The 16061-nt window shown below is 57.3% G+C and overlaps 1 protein-coding gene across 1 annotated transcript; it reads right to left on the bottom strand.

Moving 5' to 3' along the window:
• Positions 1–3548: 3548 nt before the first annotated feature.
• Positions 3549–15626, bottom strand: KCTD20 (potassium channel tetramerization domain containing 20; the record flags this gene model as incomplete). The annotated part of the gene is made up of 10 exons (XM_080710421.1): positions 3549–3841; positions 4638–4748; positions 6300–6497; positions 8636–8756; positions 9145–9247; positions 10767–11040; positions 11824–12012; positions 14322–14401; positions 14569–14782; positions 15545–15626. 10 exons carry the CDS (start codon positions 15624–15626, stop codon positions 3549–3551), a joined length of 1665 nt encoding a protein of 554 aa, XP_080566547.1.
• Positions 15627–16061: the final 435 nt, after the last annotated feature.

Below are 16061 nucleotides of genomic sequence, written 5' to 3'. Positions count from 1 at the left end.
GAGCTCAGAGGCCTGCGCCGGCCGGGAGGTGCTGCCCCTTGCTCCCGCTCAGCCGGTAGCCACAGGGAGAGGAGTCTCTGGCGGAAGCGGAGCCGTGTGGTTTCCCTGTGTTGCGGAGTGGCTGGGGTCTCGGCTGCATGCGCCAGCGCTAAGGGGAGAGGGGGGAAGAGGCCGCCGTGTGCTGGGGAGCGCAGCGGGGGTTTGGTCGGGGGAATGCCCACCTTCTCGTTTTTAATCCTTTGAATAAACTGTGAGAGTGGAAACGTGCGATGTGTTTAAAGCAGTGTGGCCAGGGACTCAGAAAAGCAGCGTCCTGGTGGCTTCACCTGACCCCTGTGGATGCGCGTCCCCGTGTGGGCTTTATGCTCCCTGGCATCACCAGGAACAAGCGGAGAGGGGCAGACCGCACAGGAGCTGCAGACACGGTGTTCTTTCCAGGTCGCAGGGACATTCTGGGAAACTCTGGTGCCGTGCTGGCCCCGCCCCGTTCTCACTGAGGAACTAGCAAATAATACGACTTTAACTTAGAGGGAATGCTGGTGCTCGGCCTCTACAAGCCCCAGCAGCTGAGCTAGCAGTTCCTCTGGTGCGTGTCTGGAGTTCCTGAGACGCCGCGGGCGTCCTTCAGAGCGCTCACTTAGAGCCGAGCTGCGAGGGTGACGGGCGAGGGTGACGGGCGGCGCCGCGGTGACGGCTGTGCCCCTCTAGACGCGTTTCCTTGGAAAGCACACTGGGCCGCCGCGGTCTCTCTCGAGCCTGTGTGTAGCCCCCCTTTCTGCAGCAGAGGGACATCCTACCTCCAAGTCAGACCTCCAGCTCGTTTTTAATTTTGCAACCGGGTCTAAGTTGCGGGCTTGGACAGGCAGCCTCCACAGGGCTGTGCACCTCACGCCTCTGCCAGAAGCCCGCGTGCCTTCCGCCTCGTGTCCGGCCTGGGGCCAGGGGTCAGGGCAGTCCCGGTTGAGTGTGGGGCTTGGGACGCGAGCTAGCCAGGAACTCCAAGGCAGGCCGGGCTGGCCCTGGAGCGGTGCCACCCGCCCGGCGCTCTTACTGTCGTGGCTGCTTCTGCTAAGAAACAGCACAGATGCAGAAATCATGTTTTATTATAGAAAAAGCATCCCAAATACAGGATTTCGTAAACACTGGTAGGTGAGCAAGTGCAACTTCCAAAGTAAATCCAGAGTGGAGAGGCAGAGCCAGAACACAGCCTCCTCCCAAGGCCGACCGGCGGGGCCGGGGCTCCCGCACCATCCCATCTCCACGGCTCCAGGACGACGCAAGGGGCACTGGCTGCATTGCTGAAGACTCTGCGCCACGCTGGCAGAATCAGAGTTGGAGCCTATGCTCTGAATGTTGTATTTTAAGGACAGACATCAAGGAACACACTAGAAAAATGCTCCCATCGTCCCTGGGCCCATCCCACAGACCTGCCCGGCACCATGGCCTCCCTCACACCTGCCCGCCCCGAGGGTGCACACTAGCGCTGCCTCCTTCCTCTCCCAGCCCCTCAGCAGCGACCTTCCTGGGCCCGCTGGGGAAAAGCCCCTCAGGAAAGCGCTCCTGTACGAACAGCCTGGCTTGCTCACGTAGGCACTTGGAAGGGACGCCAAGCCCCAGCCGCCTTCTGTATCAGGGAGAGCGCCTCTTGCCTGGTGGGCCAGTGTCTCCGAGGGGGACGGCTGCAGAAAGCCTGCCTCTCCCCAGAGGGCCTGTAGACCGGCTCTCCTGTCTCACCACCCGGTAACTAGCAAAGCGCCTGCACACACTGCCCTCACTCCGGCCCCATCGCCCAGGCCGGCCTACAGTTTAGCGGAGACCCACTTTTTGAAGCCTGAGGGAACTGGCTACAAAAGGGTCAGGCACTGCCTCGCCCCACGCCTCCTGCCACCTAAATGAGAAGTGGCCAGCATGGTGCTTCCAGGACACGCAGAGGGAGTCCTCTGCGAAGCACCGTGGACACAGGAGTGCGCGACACGGGACCGCGCTCACCGCTCGCGAGACCGTGGCCCCGCCCACCTCACACCTGAGCCGGTGCGCCTCAAGATGTCAACCTCTGCCTTCAAGTAACCCCTAAACTCACGCCCAGCCCCCAGCCGTGCAAATACCAGCTGCCAATGTGATTGGCGCCCTAGGTGAAGGAAGGCTCGGGCCAATCCCCGCGACTTTTCCAAGCAGAAACGACCGGTTCTCACTGATGCCGGGCACACGCAGAGCACACACACCGGTTCTCACTGTGATGCCGGGCACACACAGAGGACACACACACCGGTTCTCACTGATGCTGGGCACACGCAGAGCACACACACACACTCCTGACACTTGTTCTTCAATCCCGGAAAGAGGGCTTTCAACACTGACTTCATTTTTGGAGGCCTGTGGCTAGAGCAGTCATGAAATGAAGCCCGATGGCTTGTCCTATAGTATCTCATGGAAACGGAGGTAAAGAAAACGCGTCACGTTCTTACCCTTGCTTAGAAGATGTCCCTATTCCCAATCTGATGGGGAAATGCCGGGTGGGTGGCCGGAAGCGCAACTTCCACCAGAAGTGGAGACAGTCCCCAAGCACTTGTACCTGGCCCCGGACTCTTGCCCGTGGAGACGGGAGAAGATGGGTCACCACCCACCACGCACCGTTAGCAGAGCAGACAGCTCCAATACGAGGACCAGACAGCCCACTGCAAAACGAACATGGCTGACGCCTCCCAAACCCCATAGCACGAGAAGGTGCACAGGAAATCCTGACGGAGCTTGCCCCTCAGCGTCGCTGCCCTCGCCCTGAGCACCTCTCGATCTTTCTGTTAAGATTCCGAGCACTTGTGAGACATTTCTGCCCTCATCCTGAAAGCCTTGAAGCCACGACTCAGTCTCCCAGCCAGAGAGAGGCCCTAGAGTGTCAAGAGGACGGGGAGAGGGCCCCTCGGAGGCCCCGCCAGGGTAGCCCAGCGGCTTGACGTGGAGGTGTTTCTACCTGGCTTGTGTGTTTCCCTCCAACGAACCACTGGCTGGTTGAGGCGAGCCTAAACTCGAAGCCAAGGCCTCGCCCTCCACGCGCTTCCCGCCAAAGAGCCCACCCGGCGTGGTTTTGGACTGTTCGCTGCACTGAGCAGCAGTACCGGCCCCTCTTAGGGAAGCGCTGCCTCCCTCCGGCACTGGGTGCGGTCTGGGTGCCGAGGGCCCTCGTGAGCATCTCACTGGCGCCTGCTTCTAGGAGGAGGGCTGTCTGCTTTTCAGGTTGGTCCCTTCGCCATTAAGCAATTCGCTGAGAGGACACAAAACCAGCCAGCCAGAGCCTGAAGGGTGAGCGCAGCTTTGCTAACGCGGGGGAACGGAGCCTCTCCCTCCTCTCCTGCCTCTGCAGCTGTGTGGAGACAGCGGACAGCACCAGACCCAACAGTCCGAGTTACCAGGGCTGGAGCGGCAGCGCAGCTGCCAGAGTGCCGGCTCCATCCCCCGCGGGGGCAGACTTCCTGCGAGGAGAGGACCGTGTTAACTGGGGTGGACGTGGGCCAGGAGAAGCACGCGCCCTGGGCGACACACCAAGGCGGGGCCTAGTCCTGACAGTCGCGGGGGCCCATTTGCGCGAGCGGGGCGTTGAGCCGGTCGAGTTCGTCCACCTGGGGAGGGTGGTGTATCGGCGGCTCCTGGTCCTCCGGGACATCCTCCCCGGCGCCCACCAGGTTCGTGAGGGACTTGCTCCGCACACACTGGAAATCCACGTGGCGGCTCTTCCCTTCCTCCTTCTCCCACGACATCTGGATGAAGGGGCGCTGCACGTAGTTGTAGATGACTTCGGAGCGGCCGCCAGGGCGCCTCTTGATCTTTTCTTTGCAGGTGGGGTACCCTGAAACAGAGGCGCTGTCCTCACGGCTCCGGCAGAAGGCGCCCACTGAGCCGCCCTTCCTCCCTCCTCCCACACCCAAGCCGCGAGAAAAGCCACGGGGAGCGGCCAGCCACTCTACGGAAGGGACAATCCTGCCCCTCCTGGTGGAGGCGCGATGCCTCCGACTCGGGCAGGAGACTAGCTGTGGGGACAGTGCCGGGGACCCGGTCGTGCCAGGGCGCAGGGGGCACTGCTGCCACCGCTGCCGCTCACAGCCACGTGGCTTGAATGAGAAGAGATGGGCTGATGGGCCGCAGGAAAGCAGGGTGCCGCCCAGCATCCCCAGGGCCACGCATCTGGAAGAATGTCCTCATGGGCGAGCGCCCAGGGGGCTGCGCTGGAAGGCGGGAGGTGTAGCCCCCTTCCTCTGGGGCCTCCCGAGAGGCACAGGAAAGACAGAAAGAGGCTTCATCTCAGGGATTCTTCCCCTTCAACACCCAGAGTCAGACACAAGGCAGAGACAGTGAGATCAGGGCCCAACGAGGCAGTCAGGAGGGAGGCGCGCCTCCTGCCCCCAAGAGTGGCCAAGGACCCGTGCCCAGGCACCCGCAAAGCTAGTGAGGCGGACTCTATCCCAAGATGGCCCAGGGACAGGGTCACGACTGGGTGCTGGTGCCCTCCCAGCCGGGGAGCCCAGGCCTGCGCTGCCACTGCAGAAGGCACGAGGAGGCCAGGCGAGGCCCTGCGGCCGAGGCTGAGGGAGGCGCGCTGGGCGGGCCGCGGCCCTGCTGCCCCGGCTCCCTCGGCCTCCGGGTACCTTCGATCCCAATGCGGATGTTTTTCAGGCCCCGCTCCTTCAGCACCGTCTTAGCGACATCGCGATTCTCGATGTATTTGAAGAATCTGTAGAGCTTGGAGCTGTAAAGAACTGAACCAACAGAAACCCGGGTTGGTGAGGACTGCAGCCCGGCGAGGCCGCCAGGGCGCGGAGGCCGCAGGAAGCCGTTATCTGCGCAGAGGAGGCTCCTCTGAGCGCCACGGAAACCTGGGAGCCATAGCAGGCAGCACCTCCACCGCCCAGGCGGCCACTCAGAGAGCCAGGGACGCAGCCGAGCGGGAGGTGCTCGCAACGCTCTGCAAAGCACTCGTCTCCTTCATACACAGAGAGCTAGAGTGTCCAGAGACCACCAAGTAAAAGCCTAACAATACAATCTTGTTAGCCAAAAGGCAGGTTTTCAGAATACAGTTTACAGAAAAGGGAAACCGAATGGCTCCTAAAACATTCAAAAGCCTTGCAAAGCCGGGCCCAGGGGCGCACGCTTGTAATCCCAGCACTTGGGAGGCTGAGACAGGAGGATCGCAGTTCGAGGCTAGCCTCAGCTACTTAGTGAGGCCTTTGCAACTCAGTGAGACCCTGTTTCAAAAAATAAAGAAAAAAAAGGGCTGGGGTGTAGCTCAGAGGTAGAGTGCTCCTAGGTTCTATCCCCAGTACTGCCAAAAAAAGAAAAAAAAGAAAGAAAGAAAAAGTAAGCCTTGCACATGAAATAAGAGGTGCGAATTAAAACTCACTTCTTACCTATTGAGAATAGCAAAGATAGTTTTCAAAATACCATTCCGGCTGGGCGTGGTGGCACACGCCTGTACAGTCCCCGTACTTGGGAGGCTGAGACAGGAGGATCACAGGTTCCCGGACAGCCTCAGCTACTTAGTGAGGCCTTTTGCTACTCAGTGAGACCCTGTTTCAAAGTAAAGAATAAAAAAACTGGGCTGGGGGTGTAGCTCAGGGGTAGGATGCCCCTGGGTTCCATCCCAGTACTGCAAAAAAAAAAAAAAAGCAAATAGAGGCTGCTCGCTGACGGCATGAGATTCATGGCCTGCACATCCACCACAGGCTGGCCTCGCCACTCACGGCAGCACAGAAAAGAAAGGGAAGTTTTTATTATTTTAACTTTTGCAGTACTGGTGATGGAACCCAGGGCCATCCTACCCCTGAGCTACACCCCCAGCCCTATTTTTTATTTTGAAACAGGGTCTCACTGAGTTGTGAAGGCCTCACAAACTAGCTGAGGCTGTCTGCGAACCGCGATCCTCCTGATTCAGCCTCCCAAATGCTGGGATTACAAGCGTGCGCCACCACGCCCGCCCGGCCGAAGGTGAAGTTTTGTAGTAGGACGTGGGATAGGATAAGCTACATGACACACTAGCGTTTGAAGAAAAATGCAAAAACAAGAATACAGCTGCTTACTTGTACTTAATATATGTGGAAGATAGAAACAGGGGAAGCAGCAGCAGCAGCAGCAGCAGCAGCAGGGGCGCACAAGGTCCTTAAACACAGGCTTTTGTACGTCTTCATTTGAATTATCATTACCAATTCAAAAAGATGGGGTGCGTGTGTGTGCGCGCGCGTGTGTTCCTGGGGATGGGGCCAGGGCCTTCTACCTCCATGCTACACCTCCAGCCCTGCCCGCGGGGCGCTTACTTTGGGAATACTCCTCCCCCATCGGCGGGGGGTGGTCTTCGTCCCAGTCCACGGAGTCCTCGTCCGTCAGCACGACGATGTGGCACTCTCGCTCCCCTTTCTTGGCACAGCCCACCATGATGGGCAGAATCAGCTCTTCGAGGTAGTGATCGAATTGCTTGTGAGCACCATCGTTGGACAGCTCATGCAGCAGAGCGCCTGCAGAGACACGCGGCCGAGGGGCTGACTACACGCAGGTAGCTATCTGCTCTACACGCTCAGGTCTACACGCAGGTATCTATCTGCTCTACACGCTCAGGTCTACACGCAGGTATCTATCTGCTCTACACGCTCAGGTCTACACGCAGGTATCTATCTGCTCTACACGCTCAGGTCTACACGCAGGTATCTGCTCTACACGCTGAGGTCTACACACAGGTATCTATCTGGTCTACACGCTCAGGTCTACACGCAGGTATCTATCTGGTCTACACGCTCAGGTCTACACGCAGGTATCTATCTGCTCTACACGCTCAGGTCTACACGCAGGTATCTATCTGCTCTACACGCTCAGGTCTACACGCAGGTATCTATCTGCTCTACACGCTCAGGTCTACACGCAGGTATCTATCTGGTCTACACGCTCAGGTCTACACGCAGGTATCTATCTGCTCTACACGCTCAGGTCTACACGCAGGTATCTATCTGCTCTACACGCTCAGGTCTACACGCAGGTATCTATCTGCTCTACACGCTCAGGTCTACACGCAGGTATCTATCTGCTCTACACGCTCAGGTCTACACGCAGGTATCTATCTGCTCTACACGCTCAGGTCTACACGCAGGTATCTATCTGGTCTACACGCTCAGGTCTACACGCAGGTATCTATCTGCTCTACACGCTCAGGTCTACACGCAGGTATCTATCTGCTCTACACGCTCAGGTCTACACGCAGGTATCTATCTGGTCTACACGCTCAGGTCTACACGCAGGTATCTATCTGCTCTACACGCTCAGGTCTACACGCAGGTATCTATCTGCTCTACACGCTCAGGTCTACACGCAGGTATCTATCTGCTCTACACGCTCAGGTCTACACGCAGGTATCTATCTGCTCTACACGCAGGTATCTATCTGCTCTACACGCTCGGGTCTACACGCAGGTATCTATCTGCTCTACACGCTCAGGTCTACACGCAGGTATCTATCTGCTCTACACGCTCAGGTCTACACGCAGGTATCTATCTGCTCTACACGCTCAGGTCTACACGCAGGTATCTATCTGGTCTACACGCTCAGGTCTACACGCAGGTATCTATCTGCTCTACACGCTCAGGTCTACACGCAGGTATCTATCTGCTCTACACGCTCAGGTCTACACGCAGGTATCTATCTGCTCTACACGCTCAGGTCTACACGCAGGTATCTATCTGCTCTACACGCAGGTATCTATCTGCTCTACACGCTCGGGTCTACACGCAGGTATCTCTGGGGAGAAAGCGTGGCGTGGTCACAGCTGTTATCACCAGGAAGGCCCAGAGAAGTGGCCTGTTTAAAGACAAACCATTTCCTGCTCCAGGGTGGCAATAAGCTGACTTCAGCTGCCCATGCCTAAGGGTCCCCAGTTTTCTCAGCTGCCCGCGGCTAAGGGTCCCCGGCTTCCTCAGCACTGAAGCTCTGCCAGACACAGTGTCAGCCCACGACATCAGCTGTACGAGCGCTGGAGCCCACCGCGTGGGGCGACTCTTTGTAGCCCTGCCTCCCGATGCTCGACCCGACCTCATGGATGGGACCAGAGTGGAGGGACGATGTGAGGGCCTGCTCTAAGTGTGGACAGGACCTGGCCGACCACAGGCCCAGAGCCCGTCACGCACATGGCAGGGAAATGCATTAGGACGCCAAAAATGACTCTGCACTACCTCGGGGACCTGCGAGTGATAAGAACATGGAGTCTGCGGTCAGACAACACGAGTTCTAATCCTGGACTTACAGTGCTAACAGGCAGTTTTCATTTTTCTCATTTAAGTGAAGTTAGCCCCCATCTTTCAGGTCTCAGGGTTAAATGTTACAAGATTTACACAAGTCTATGCCCATAAAGTATGTAGCTAACAGTAAGCTAGAAAGAACAGTAGTAATGGTGAGAAGAACCTAGCTAATTCGCGCTGTGCAACTGGGAGCCTTTCCTCACGGACAGCCTGTTAGAGGCAACACCGACCCAAAAGGAGGCACCTCGCCCGGAGGCGTGGTAGGCAGGCCAGACCCGCCCAGCGCCCAGCTGACTCCGTCCCACAGTCCAGCCAGCCAGCTACGGCAGCCCCGGCCGCCCCCTGAGCCCCGGGGCCCTGTGGGCACTTACTCAGATCCTGACATCGGATGGTGTTGAAGTCAAAGTTAATGCACAGATAATCGCATGTGTCTCTGAGGTCCGGGATGGAGATGCCGTCAGGACAGTGGATGACACCGGTTTTGTAATAATCCTGTCAACACAGCAGGCGGTGTGGGCAGAGGACAAGGTGCAAGGCCGCTTCTTCAACCCACTCGCTCTGGCTGTTACCATGGGCTCGCTCACTAGACGCCAGAGCGCCTCCTGGCTGCACTGACATGTTTAATCATTAGCAAAATGAGTTATGAGCACAGAAAACAAAAGGATGGGCAGTAACTGGAAACCAGAGACCCAAAGCAGTAGCAGTGTGGGTGGAAGTGTGGGTCTCACTGGGGACCAGCCCCCCTCCTGCCCGCCAGGCAAGCGCTCTGCCACGGAGCTGCGCCCCAGCCCTTTTGGTTCTTGTTGAGGCAGGGTCTCATTTGCGGCCTCAGCCTCCCGAGGGACGGACGCCGGGGTGCAGTGCCGGGAGCTCTACGCACCAGCACCGTGCGGAACACCGTGGCGCTGATTCCTTCCGCGATCTCATACTCGCCCTTCTCGTTGGGCCGCGTGAAGTTGTACTCTCTTCCTGGTCCGAACATCCTGAAAAACACCAGGGACGGCACTGCCTTCTCCAGCTGGGCCCGCCGAGCCCACCCAGCCCCGTCCTGCGAGGCGCCATCGCCCCACTCATAATGGAAGCTGGAGCCGACCTGGGCCCAACACCTACGCCAAGAGCACTCCTCCCCGACAGGACAAGAAGCAGTGTTCGCCTTAGGAATCTGCGTGCAGTGGAGGAGGTGGCAAGGCCGTCCTGGCCACTGCTAGCTGCTCCCAAGCCTGCCTCCAACGCCCTTCCCCCCCTCTCCTGCGGCCCTTCTGCGTTAGCTGGGGTGGCTGCGGCCTCTTCCCGCCAGGATCACTGCTGTCTCCCTCCTGAACTGCTGGGGTGGCTGCTGATCACCAGCTTCTCACAACTGCCCCTGTCCCAAAGGTTTGAACATCCCCGCCCTGGCTCAAAACAACCTCCAGAAGCGCCAATCCCAAAGCTCAAAGTGGCACAGAGAGCAGGAACCCGACATGGAACAGCACGCGGTGGCGCCGGCCCTGCTGCCTCCCGGTGAGCCGCGGTGCTTGAGTGGGACAGACCCAAGAACTCACAGCATTTCACCTTCAGCCACCAAGAGGAAGAAACTCTACGCTTCATGGGAAAACTGACCCTCCCTAGCTTCAGAGTACCACGAATCTGTTACTCAGAAAATGCCCCTGGGTTCCATCCCCAGTACCGCAAAAAAAAAAAAAAAAGGTATGGCCAATTTAGAAAAAAAAAAGATTTTTTTCCCCAGGGGCATTTGACCTCCAAGCTACACCCCCAGCTCTAGTTTTTATTCTTTATTTTGAAACAAGGTCTCACTGAGTTGCAGAGGGCCTCACTAAGTAACTAAGGCTGTCTGCGAACCGCAATCCTCCTGCCTCAGCCTCCTGAACACTGGGATTACAAGTGTGCACCACCACGCCAGGCTTGTTTTTATTTTTTTAAACATGGTCTTTCTAGGCTCACTACATTACTGAGGCTGTCTTGGAACCTATGATCCTCCTGTCTCAACTCCCTAGTACTGGGATCACAGGCATGTACCACCACACCCAGCAAAAAAAAAAAAAAAAAAAAAAATATATATATATATATATATATTTTATTTTATATATATTATATATAAAAGAGCACGTCTTAGGTCTCAGCTTATCACGCAGCGTTAACCTGTGCAGTTCAGGAGATGTCACCTTATTTGGTGACCTTGCAAAGGCGCGGGTGAGGCCCACAGGTCGCCACACCCACTTCCACGGTTCCACTTGACCTGACAGCTCGCTGTGCAGGCTCCCGGCGCTGGCTGTGTGCGCTGGGGTGGAGCCCGGGCTCTTACGCCAGGCAAGCCCGAGCCGCACCCCGGCCGCCCACAGCCCCTCTCAGATCACCAGCACGCGAGGCTTTTACCGGCTGCCACCCTTTTGCACAGAAGTGTGAAGGCAGAGGAGCAGGAACACGTGCTCCCGGCCCCACCTCAGACGCATCTGCGTTCAAAGGCGGAGAGCGAGTGAGCGAGCGCCAGAGGACACCAGTTACCTCCCCAGCATGGTGTCCGGGTGCGCGGTGAAGATCTGCGGGTTCACCACGAAGCGGGCGCCGTCCACCAGGAGCGTCACCTTCTCTGGCGCCTGGGGGTAGGAGCTGCTGCCGAAGCCCACGCTGCTGCTTCCAAACCGCTCAGGGGCAGCGAAGGGCTCAAGGCCCCGCTTGCTCCCACTCTGGAGGCCGGCGCCCTTGGTGTCCTCGGGCAGCGGGGCCCCGTGCGGAGGCTGCAGGCTGGCGGGCTGCGAGGCGTGGTCCCGAGGGCGGTCTGCAGGGCCACATGAGCAGGCAGGGCGTGAGCACAGAGCCCCTACGACAGACACACAAGACCCAGCGAGGCGCGGGCGCACACCGAAGGACCCCAGGGGCTCCGGCCTGGCTGTGTGCATGCGGTGGGGACTCTCACTTTAAGTCAACAGCTGGGCGTGGTGGTGCGGCTTGTAATCCCAGTGCCTGGGAGGCTGAGACAGGAGGACCCGCGTTCGTGGACAGCTACCTCATGCGGCCCTTTGCAACTCAGTGAGACCCTGTTTCAAAATAAAGAATAAAAAAATAGGGCTGGGGGTGTAGCTTGGAGGTAGACTGCCCCTGGGTTCCATCCCAGACCCGCAAAAAAAAACAACCAGGACTGTTTTCACATTTTCTTTCCCAGATCGGAGTGGTGGTTCACACCTGCGGCCCAGGGACTCAGGAGGCTGAGGTAGGAAGATCCCAACCGTGAGGCTGGCCGCCAATGTAGGGAGACCTTTTCTCAAAATAAAATTTAAAAATGGATGGGAGCGGCTCCGTGACAGTGTCTGCCGAGCGTGTGATTTCAATCCCTAATACTGCAAAGGACATTCTAGAAAGGACATCTCATCCAATGTTCCACTTTTCCTGGGATTAGCGGAGGCTGGTGGTGAGCCTTAGATCCCAGCCTCAGCGGGAAGTGACTCTCATCAACCTCGTGAGACCGTGTTTCAAAATAAAAATAAAACAGAGCTGGGGTGAACTCAGAGGTCGAATGCCCTGGGCTCAACCCCCAGCCACACACACAAGTCCTGCCCCGCACCTTCACTCCTGGGCCCCGGCTGGTAGGCGGCATGAAGGCCGGGCACGGCCAGGCTGGCGGCTTCTGCTTCTTGAGCGGCAGCCAAGGTGTCGTCCACTAGGCAGCCGGCCTCTGGCCGCGATACCTCGCCGCCGCCATGGTGCGCGTTCATCCTCAGACCCCGTGCACTCAGCGTCCTGGTCAGGGGTCCTGGAAGACAGGAGAGTGCAGGTTCAGAGCTGCCACGCAGGTTTCTTCCGAGGACCGCCACGATCCGAAGCCAAACAAGACACGGAGCTCCCGCTCCCGGGAGACGGCGCGTCTTGAACATCTTTGTAAACTCTTGGTAAGAGGAACCGAGGCTCACAGCGGGTGCGGCGGCGCGCGCTGTAACCTCAGTACTTGGGAGACCTAGAGGAGGGGACGCAGGTTCGCAGCCAGCCTCAGCTACTCAGCGAGGCCTTGTGCGACGCAGTGAGACTCCCGTGGCTACGTGTAGTTTCTACGCCACCACTAAAAAGTTCTAGAACATCTTTCTAAAACACTGGGGCTTGTGACTCTAGATAATGACTGACATTCTTCTGTCAGATCATGTAGTAAGAGCCACTGAAGATTCAGGCAAACACAACAAAGCGCGTGTTTGAAGGCATCAGAACACTCGCGAGGCACTGGCTTCCTGGAGAAGGATCGAGAAGCCAATCTAGGCATCGCTGTGAGGGTGCCGGCAGATGTGACCGGGTCACAACCGTGTGATCCCGCGGGCGGCCACGCCGTGCGCCGACCGGCTCCTGGCGGAGGCTCTCTCTCCCCGGGTCGTTTCTCTGCTGGAGCCCTGGCTGATCGAGAAGGGAAATCAACTGGGCCTCAGTGCGTGCCACGCTCCCTCCAGACTCGGCACGCTGGAAGCAGCTGCTAAACCGCTGTACTCGGGGCAGAGGAGCGGGTGGCGGTGCGCCGTGCTCTCCTTGGGTGGCGGTGCGCCGTGCTCTCCTTGGGAGGCTGACCGAGGACCGCGGGTGGGGCCGCCTCAGCAGTCCAGCAAGTGTCAGCAGCCAGGACGGCCCTTACTTCAGAACCAGAAAATGAAGCGGGGCTGGGGCGGAGCTCAGAGGCACAGGGGCCCGGTTCATCCGCAGTCACACGCGCACAGGATACGCAGTTCTTCTATGTAACTTATGCCAACAAAACAAAAATGTGACATGGAATGAACATCCTACAGTCGACTGAAACTGCACCGAAAAGTCCCATAGGAAAGACTCTTCTGTGTTTTTGGTGGTGCTAGAGATCGAACCTACAGACATTCTACCTGAGCTACACTCCCGCCCTTATTTTATTTTGAAAGCATCTCACTAGGTTGCAGGGGGGGCCTTGCTACATTGTTGAGGCTGGCCTCAAACCTGCAATCCTCTTGTGTCTCAGCCTCCCTAATACTGGGATTGCAGGCATGTACCACTGTGCCCAGCTTCCCCTGCAAAATGTAAATGTTGAAGTCCGCAGTGCCTCAGAATGTGACTGGATTTGAAGGCCATCCTTTAAAGAGGTAGCTGAGGAAAAGTGAAGTCACCACGCTAAACCCTAACACTGTGTCTTTGTAAGAGGTGAGGACTCAGATACAGAGGGACCGCCAGGCGGGACACAGGGAGAAGTCGCCACCCGCCAAACAGGGCGAGGGCCGCATTCACGTCACCCGATTCCACGAGCCTGTGAGCACAGGGCCAGCAGCCACAGACAGACAGACAGAAGCAAAGCCTGTGCAGAAACCAGGGCTGGCAACGAACCCAACGCCCTCCTAAACTTCAGTAAGGCTCTCCCTGACTTGTTTATTTTGGGCACTGGGACTTGAACCCAGGGGCATTCTACCTCTGAGCTACACCCCCAGCCCAATTCTTTATTTTTATTTGGAAACGAGGTCTCACTAGGTTGCTGAGAGTGTCACTACTTGCTGAGCCTGTCCTCGAACCTGCGACCCTCCTATCTCAGCCTCACAAATCCTGGGGTTACAAGAATGGCTTCTCCCTGTTTTGTCTTTTTATCTGTGGTGATTCTACCTCTGGGATACACCCTCCAGCCTTAAACCTGCAATCTGGATTATAAGCATGCGCCACCACGCCCAGACAAGAAACATACTGAACTAAAGTTAGATTAGAGCCGGGCGCGGTGGGCACGCTTGTCATCCCAGCATTCGGGAGGCTGAGACCGGAGGATTCGCGGTTCGCGGACAGCCTCAGCTACTTAGTGAGGCCCTCTGCAACTCAGTGAGACCCGGTTTCAAAATAAAGAATAAAAAACAGGGCAGGGGGTGTAGCTCGGAGGTCGAATGCCCCTGGGCTCCATCCCCAGACCCGCAAATAAAAAAGTTGGACTAGCCTTCTGCTGTCTTACAGAGACACGCAGTAACCTGGTTGGGACGACAACATGCCTACAACGGAAAGGACTGGACAGAGCTCGGCACCCGGCCTCTGAGCGTCACGAGATACTGAAGCCTTGATGACTCTTTACAGGAGTACTAAGCTCACTACCCGTCTCGGGTTTCCAAGACAGCCGTCTGCTTGTCCAGCGCTCTCTCCCGGGCTCGAGCTCCTTCTCTAGCTCTCTTGGTCTGTGATGAGATCGTATCCCGTGTCCGCCTTCCAGACAGTGTGCTTCTGCACTCGCTCCCCTCACCACTTTGAGTTCTCGGGACTGTTCCGTTTCGAAGCCCCAGGAGCCCTCACTCTGCCACCTCCTCGCTGACTGCTCACCAGAAAGACGAGAGGACTGAACTACATCCGGGGCCCCTTCGTCCCCGCAGCTCCTATTTCCACGGCTTCCAGCTGGGTCTCATTCAGCGTTCCAGCAAGTTCCAGCAATCCCGATGCTTTCCGCTCCCTGGCTGAGGGTGGGAAGGGCAGATTCAAGGATGGAAGAGATACCACAAGGAAAGGCACCGCCTGGTAGGAATCACCAGGAAAGATGAAGGAAGACGGCTCAGACTCCAAAACTGGACAGAACCACAGAGCTGAACTTTAACCGCCTCTCTGTTGTTGCTTAAAAAAATTACTCAGCCGGGTGAAATCCCAGTACTTGGGAGGCTGGGACAGGAGGATTGCAGGTTGGAAGCCAGCCTCAGCTACTTAGTAAGGTCCTTCACAACTCAGTGAGACCCTGTTTCAAACTAAATAAAAAAATAGGTCTGGGGTAGCTCAGAGGTAGAAGGCTCCAGGTTCAATCCCCAATATTGCAAAGTAATAATAATACTGATGATAATAATGACTCTAATCATTTTACTTTATAGGCATGTTTTATCTTCTTTCCCTTGGGATGCCAGGGATTGAACTCGGCCTCACATATACTAGGCAAATGCTCTACTACAGAGCTACAGCCACAGCCCGCTACACAACTGTTTGAAAGGGCAAGAAAAGAAAAGGCCTGTTGGCAGACTGCAGGTCACCCAGCCCTCACTAAGTCTTAACAGCAGCACATCTTGCGGCCGTATTTGCAATATTGTCGATAAAGTGACCTACTACAGCCGGGCGTGGTGGGCACGCTTGTAATCCCGCGCTTGGGAGGCTGAGACAGGAGGACCGCACAGGTTCGAAGCCAGCCTCAGCTACTGAGTGAGGCTCTCGGCAACAAGTGAGCCCCTGTTTCCAAAAAATAGGTCTGGGAGTACAGCCCGGAGGTAGAAAAGCCCCCCTGGGTTCCACCCCCAGTACGACCAAAAAAAAAAAAATAATAATAATAATACAATAAAATGACCTACTACAGGGCTCTGCAGAAAACAGGCATGACTGGGCTTTGGGTGACTGAACTGACGTCCAGCTGGGCTGAAGGCCCTCGTACATGTGACAGGTACTAGTTAAAGCAGAGAACCTCCAAGCCCAAGGCGGGAGGAACGTGGGTGCCTGGCTGTCCTGGCTGTGCGGGAGGCCGGGCGAGCCGGGGATGCGGCCTAATGGCCCAGTGTGAGCTCTGCTGACCCGGGGACAGGCCAGAGGGAGAAAGGACCCGCTACTCAGGCGCAGGCAGCCTTCACACAGCCAGGCACAAGAGGACCCGAGGGCAGAGCTTTCCTGCCCCGATGTCAGGCTCAAGAGACATCCTTCCTCTCACTGCCTCCGGCAGGCAGGGCCTGGACGGGCGGGGAGGGAGGAAGCCACAGAGCAGTGAGGCGCCGGGCGCTTCATGAGAGCCCAGGTCCCCACTCCACCTGAGGGACGAGGGGCGCTGCTGACCTGAGATGCCGGCCCAGGGTGCGGACCCGTCACAGAACTCTAGAA

The sequence above is a fragment of the Muscardinus avellanarius genome (assembly GCF_963383645.1).
Source record: "Muscardinus avellanarius genome assembly, chromosome: 14".
NCBI lineage: Eukaryota > Metazoa > Chordata > Mammalia > Rodentia > Gliridae > Muscardinus > Muscardinus avellanarius.
The sequence above is the reverse complement of the archived record's forward strand: the minus strand, read 5'-3'. Positions and strand labels throughout refer to the sequence as shown.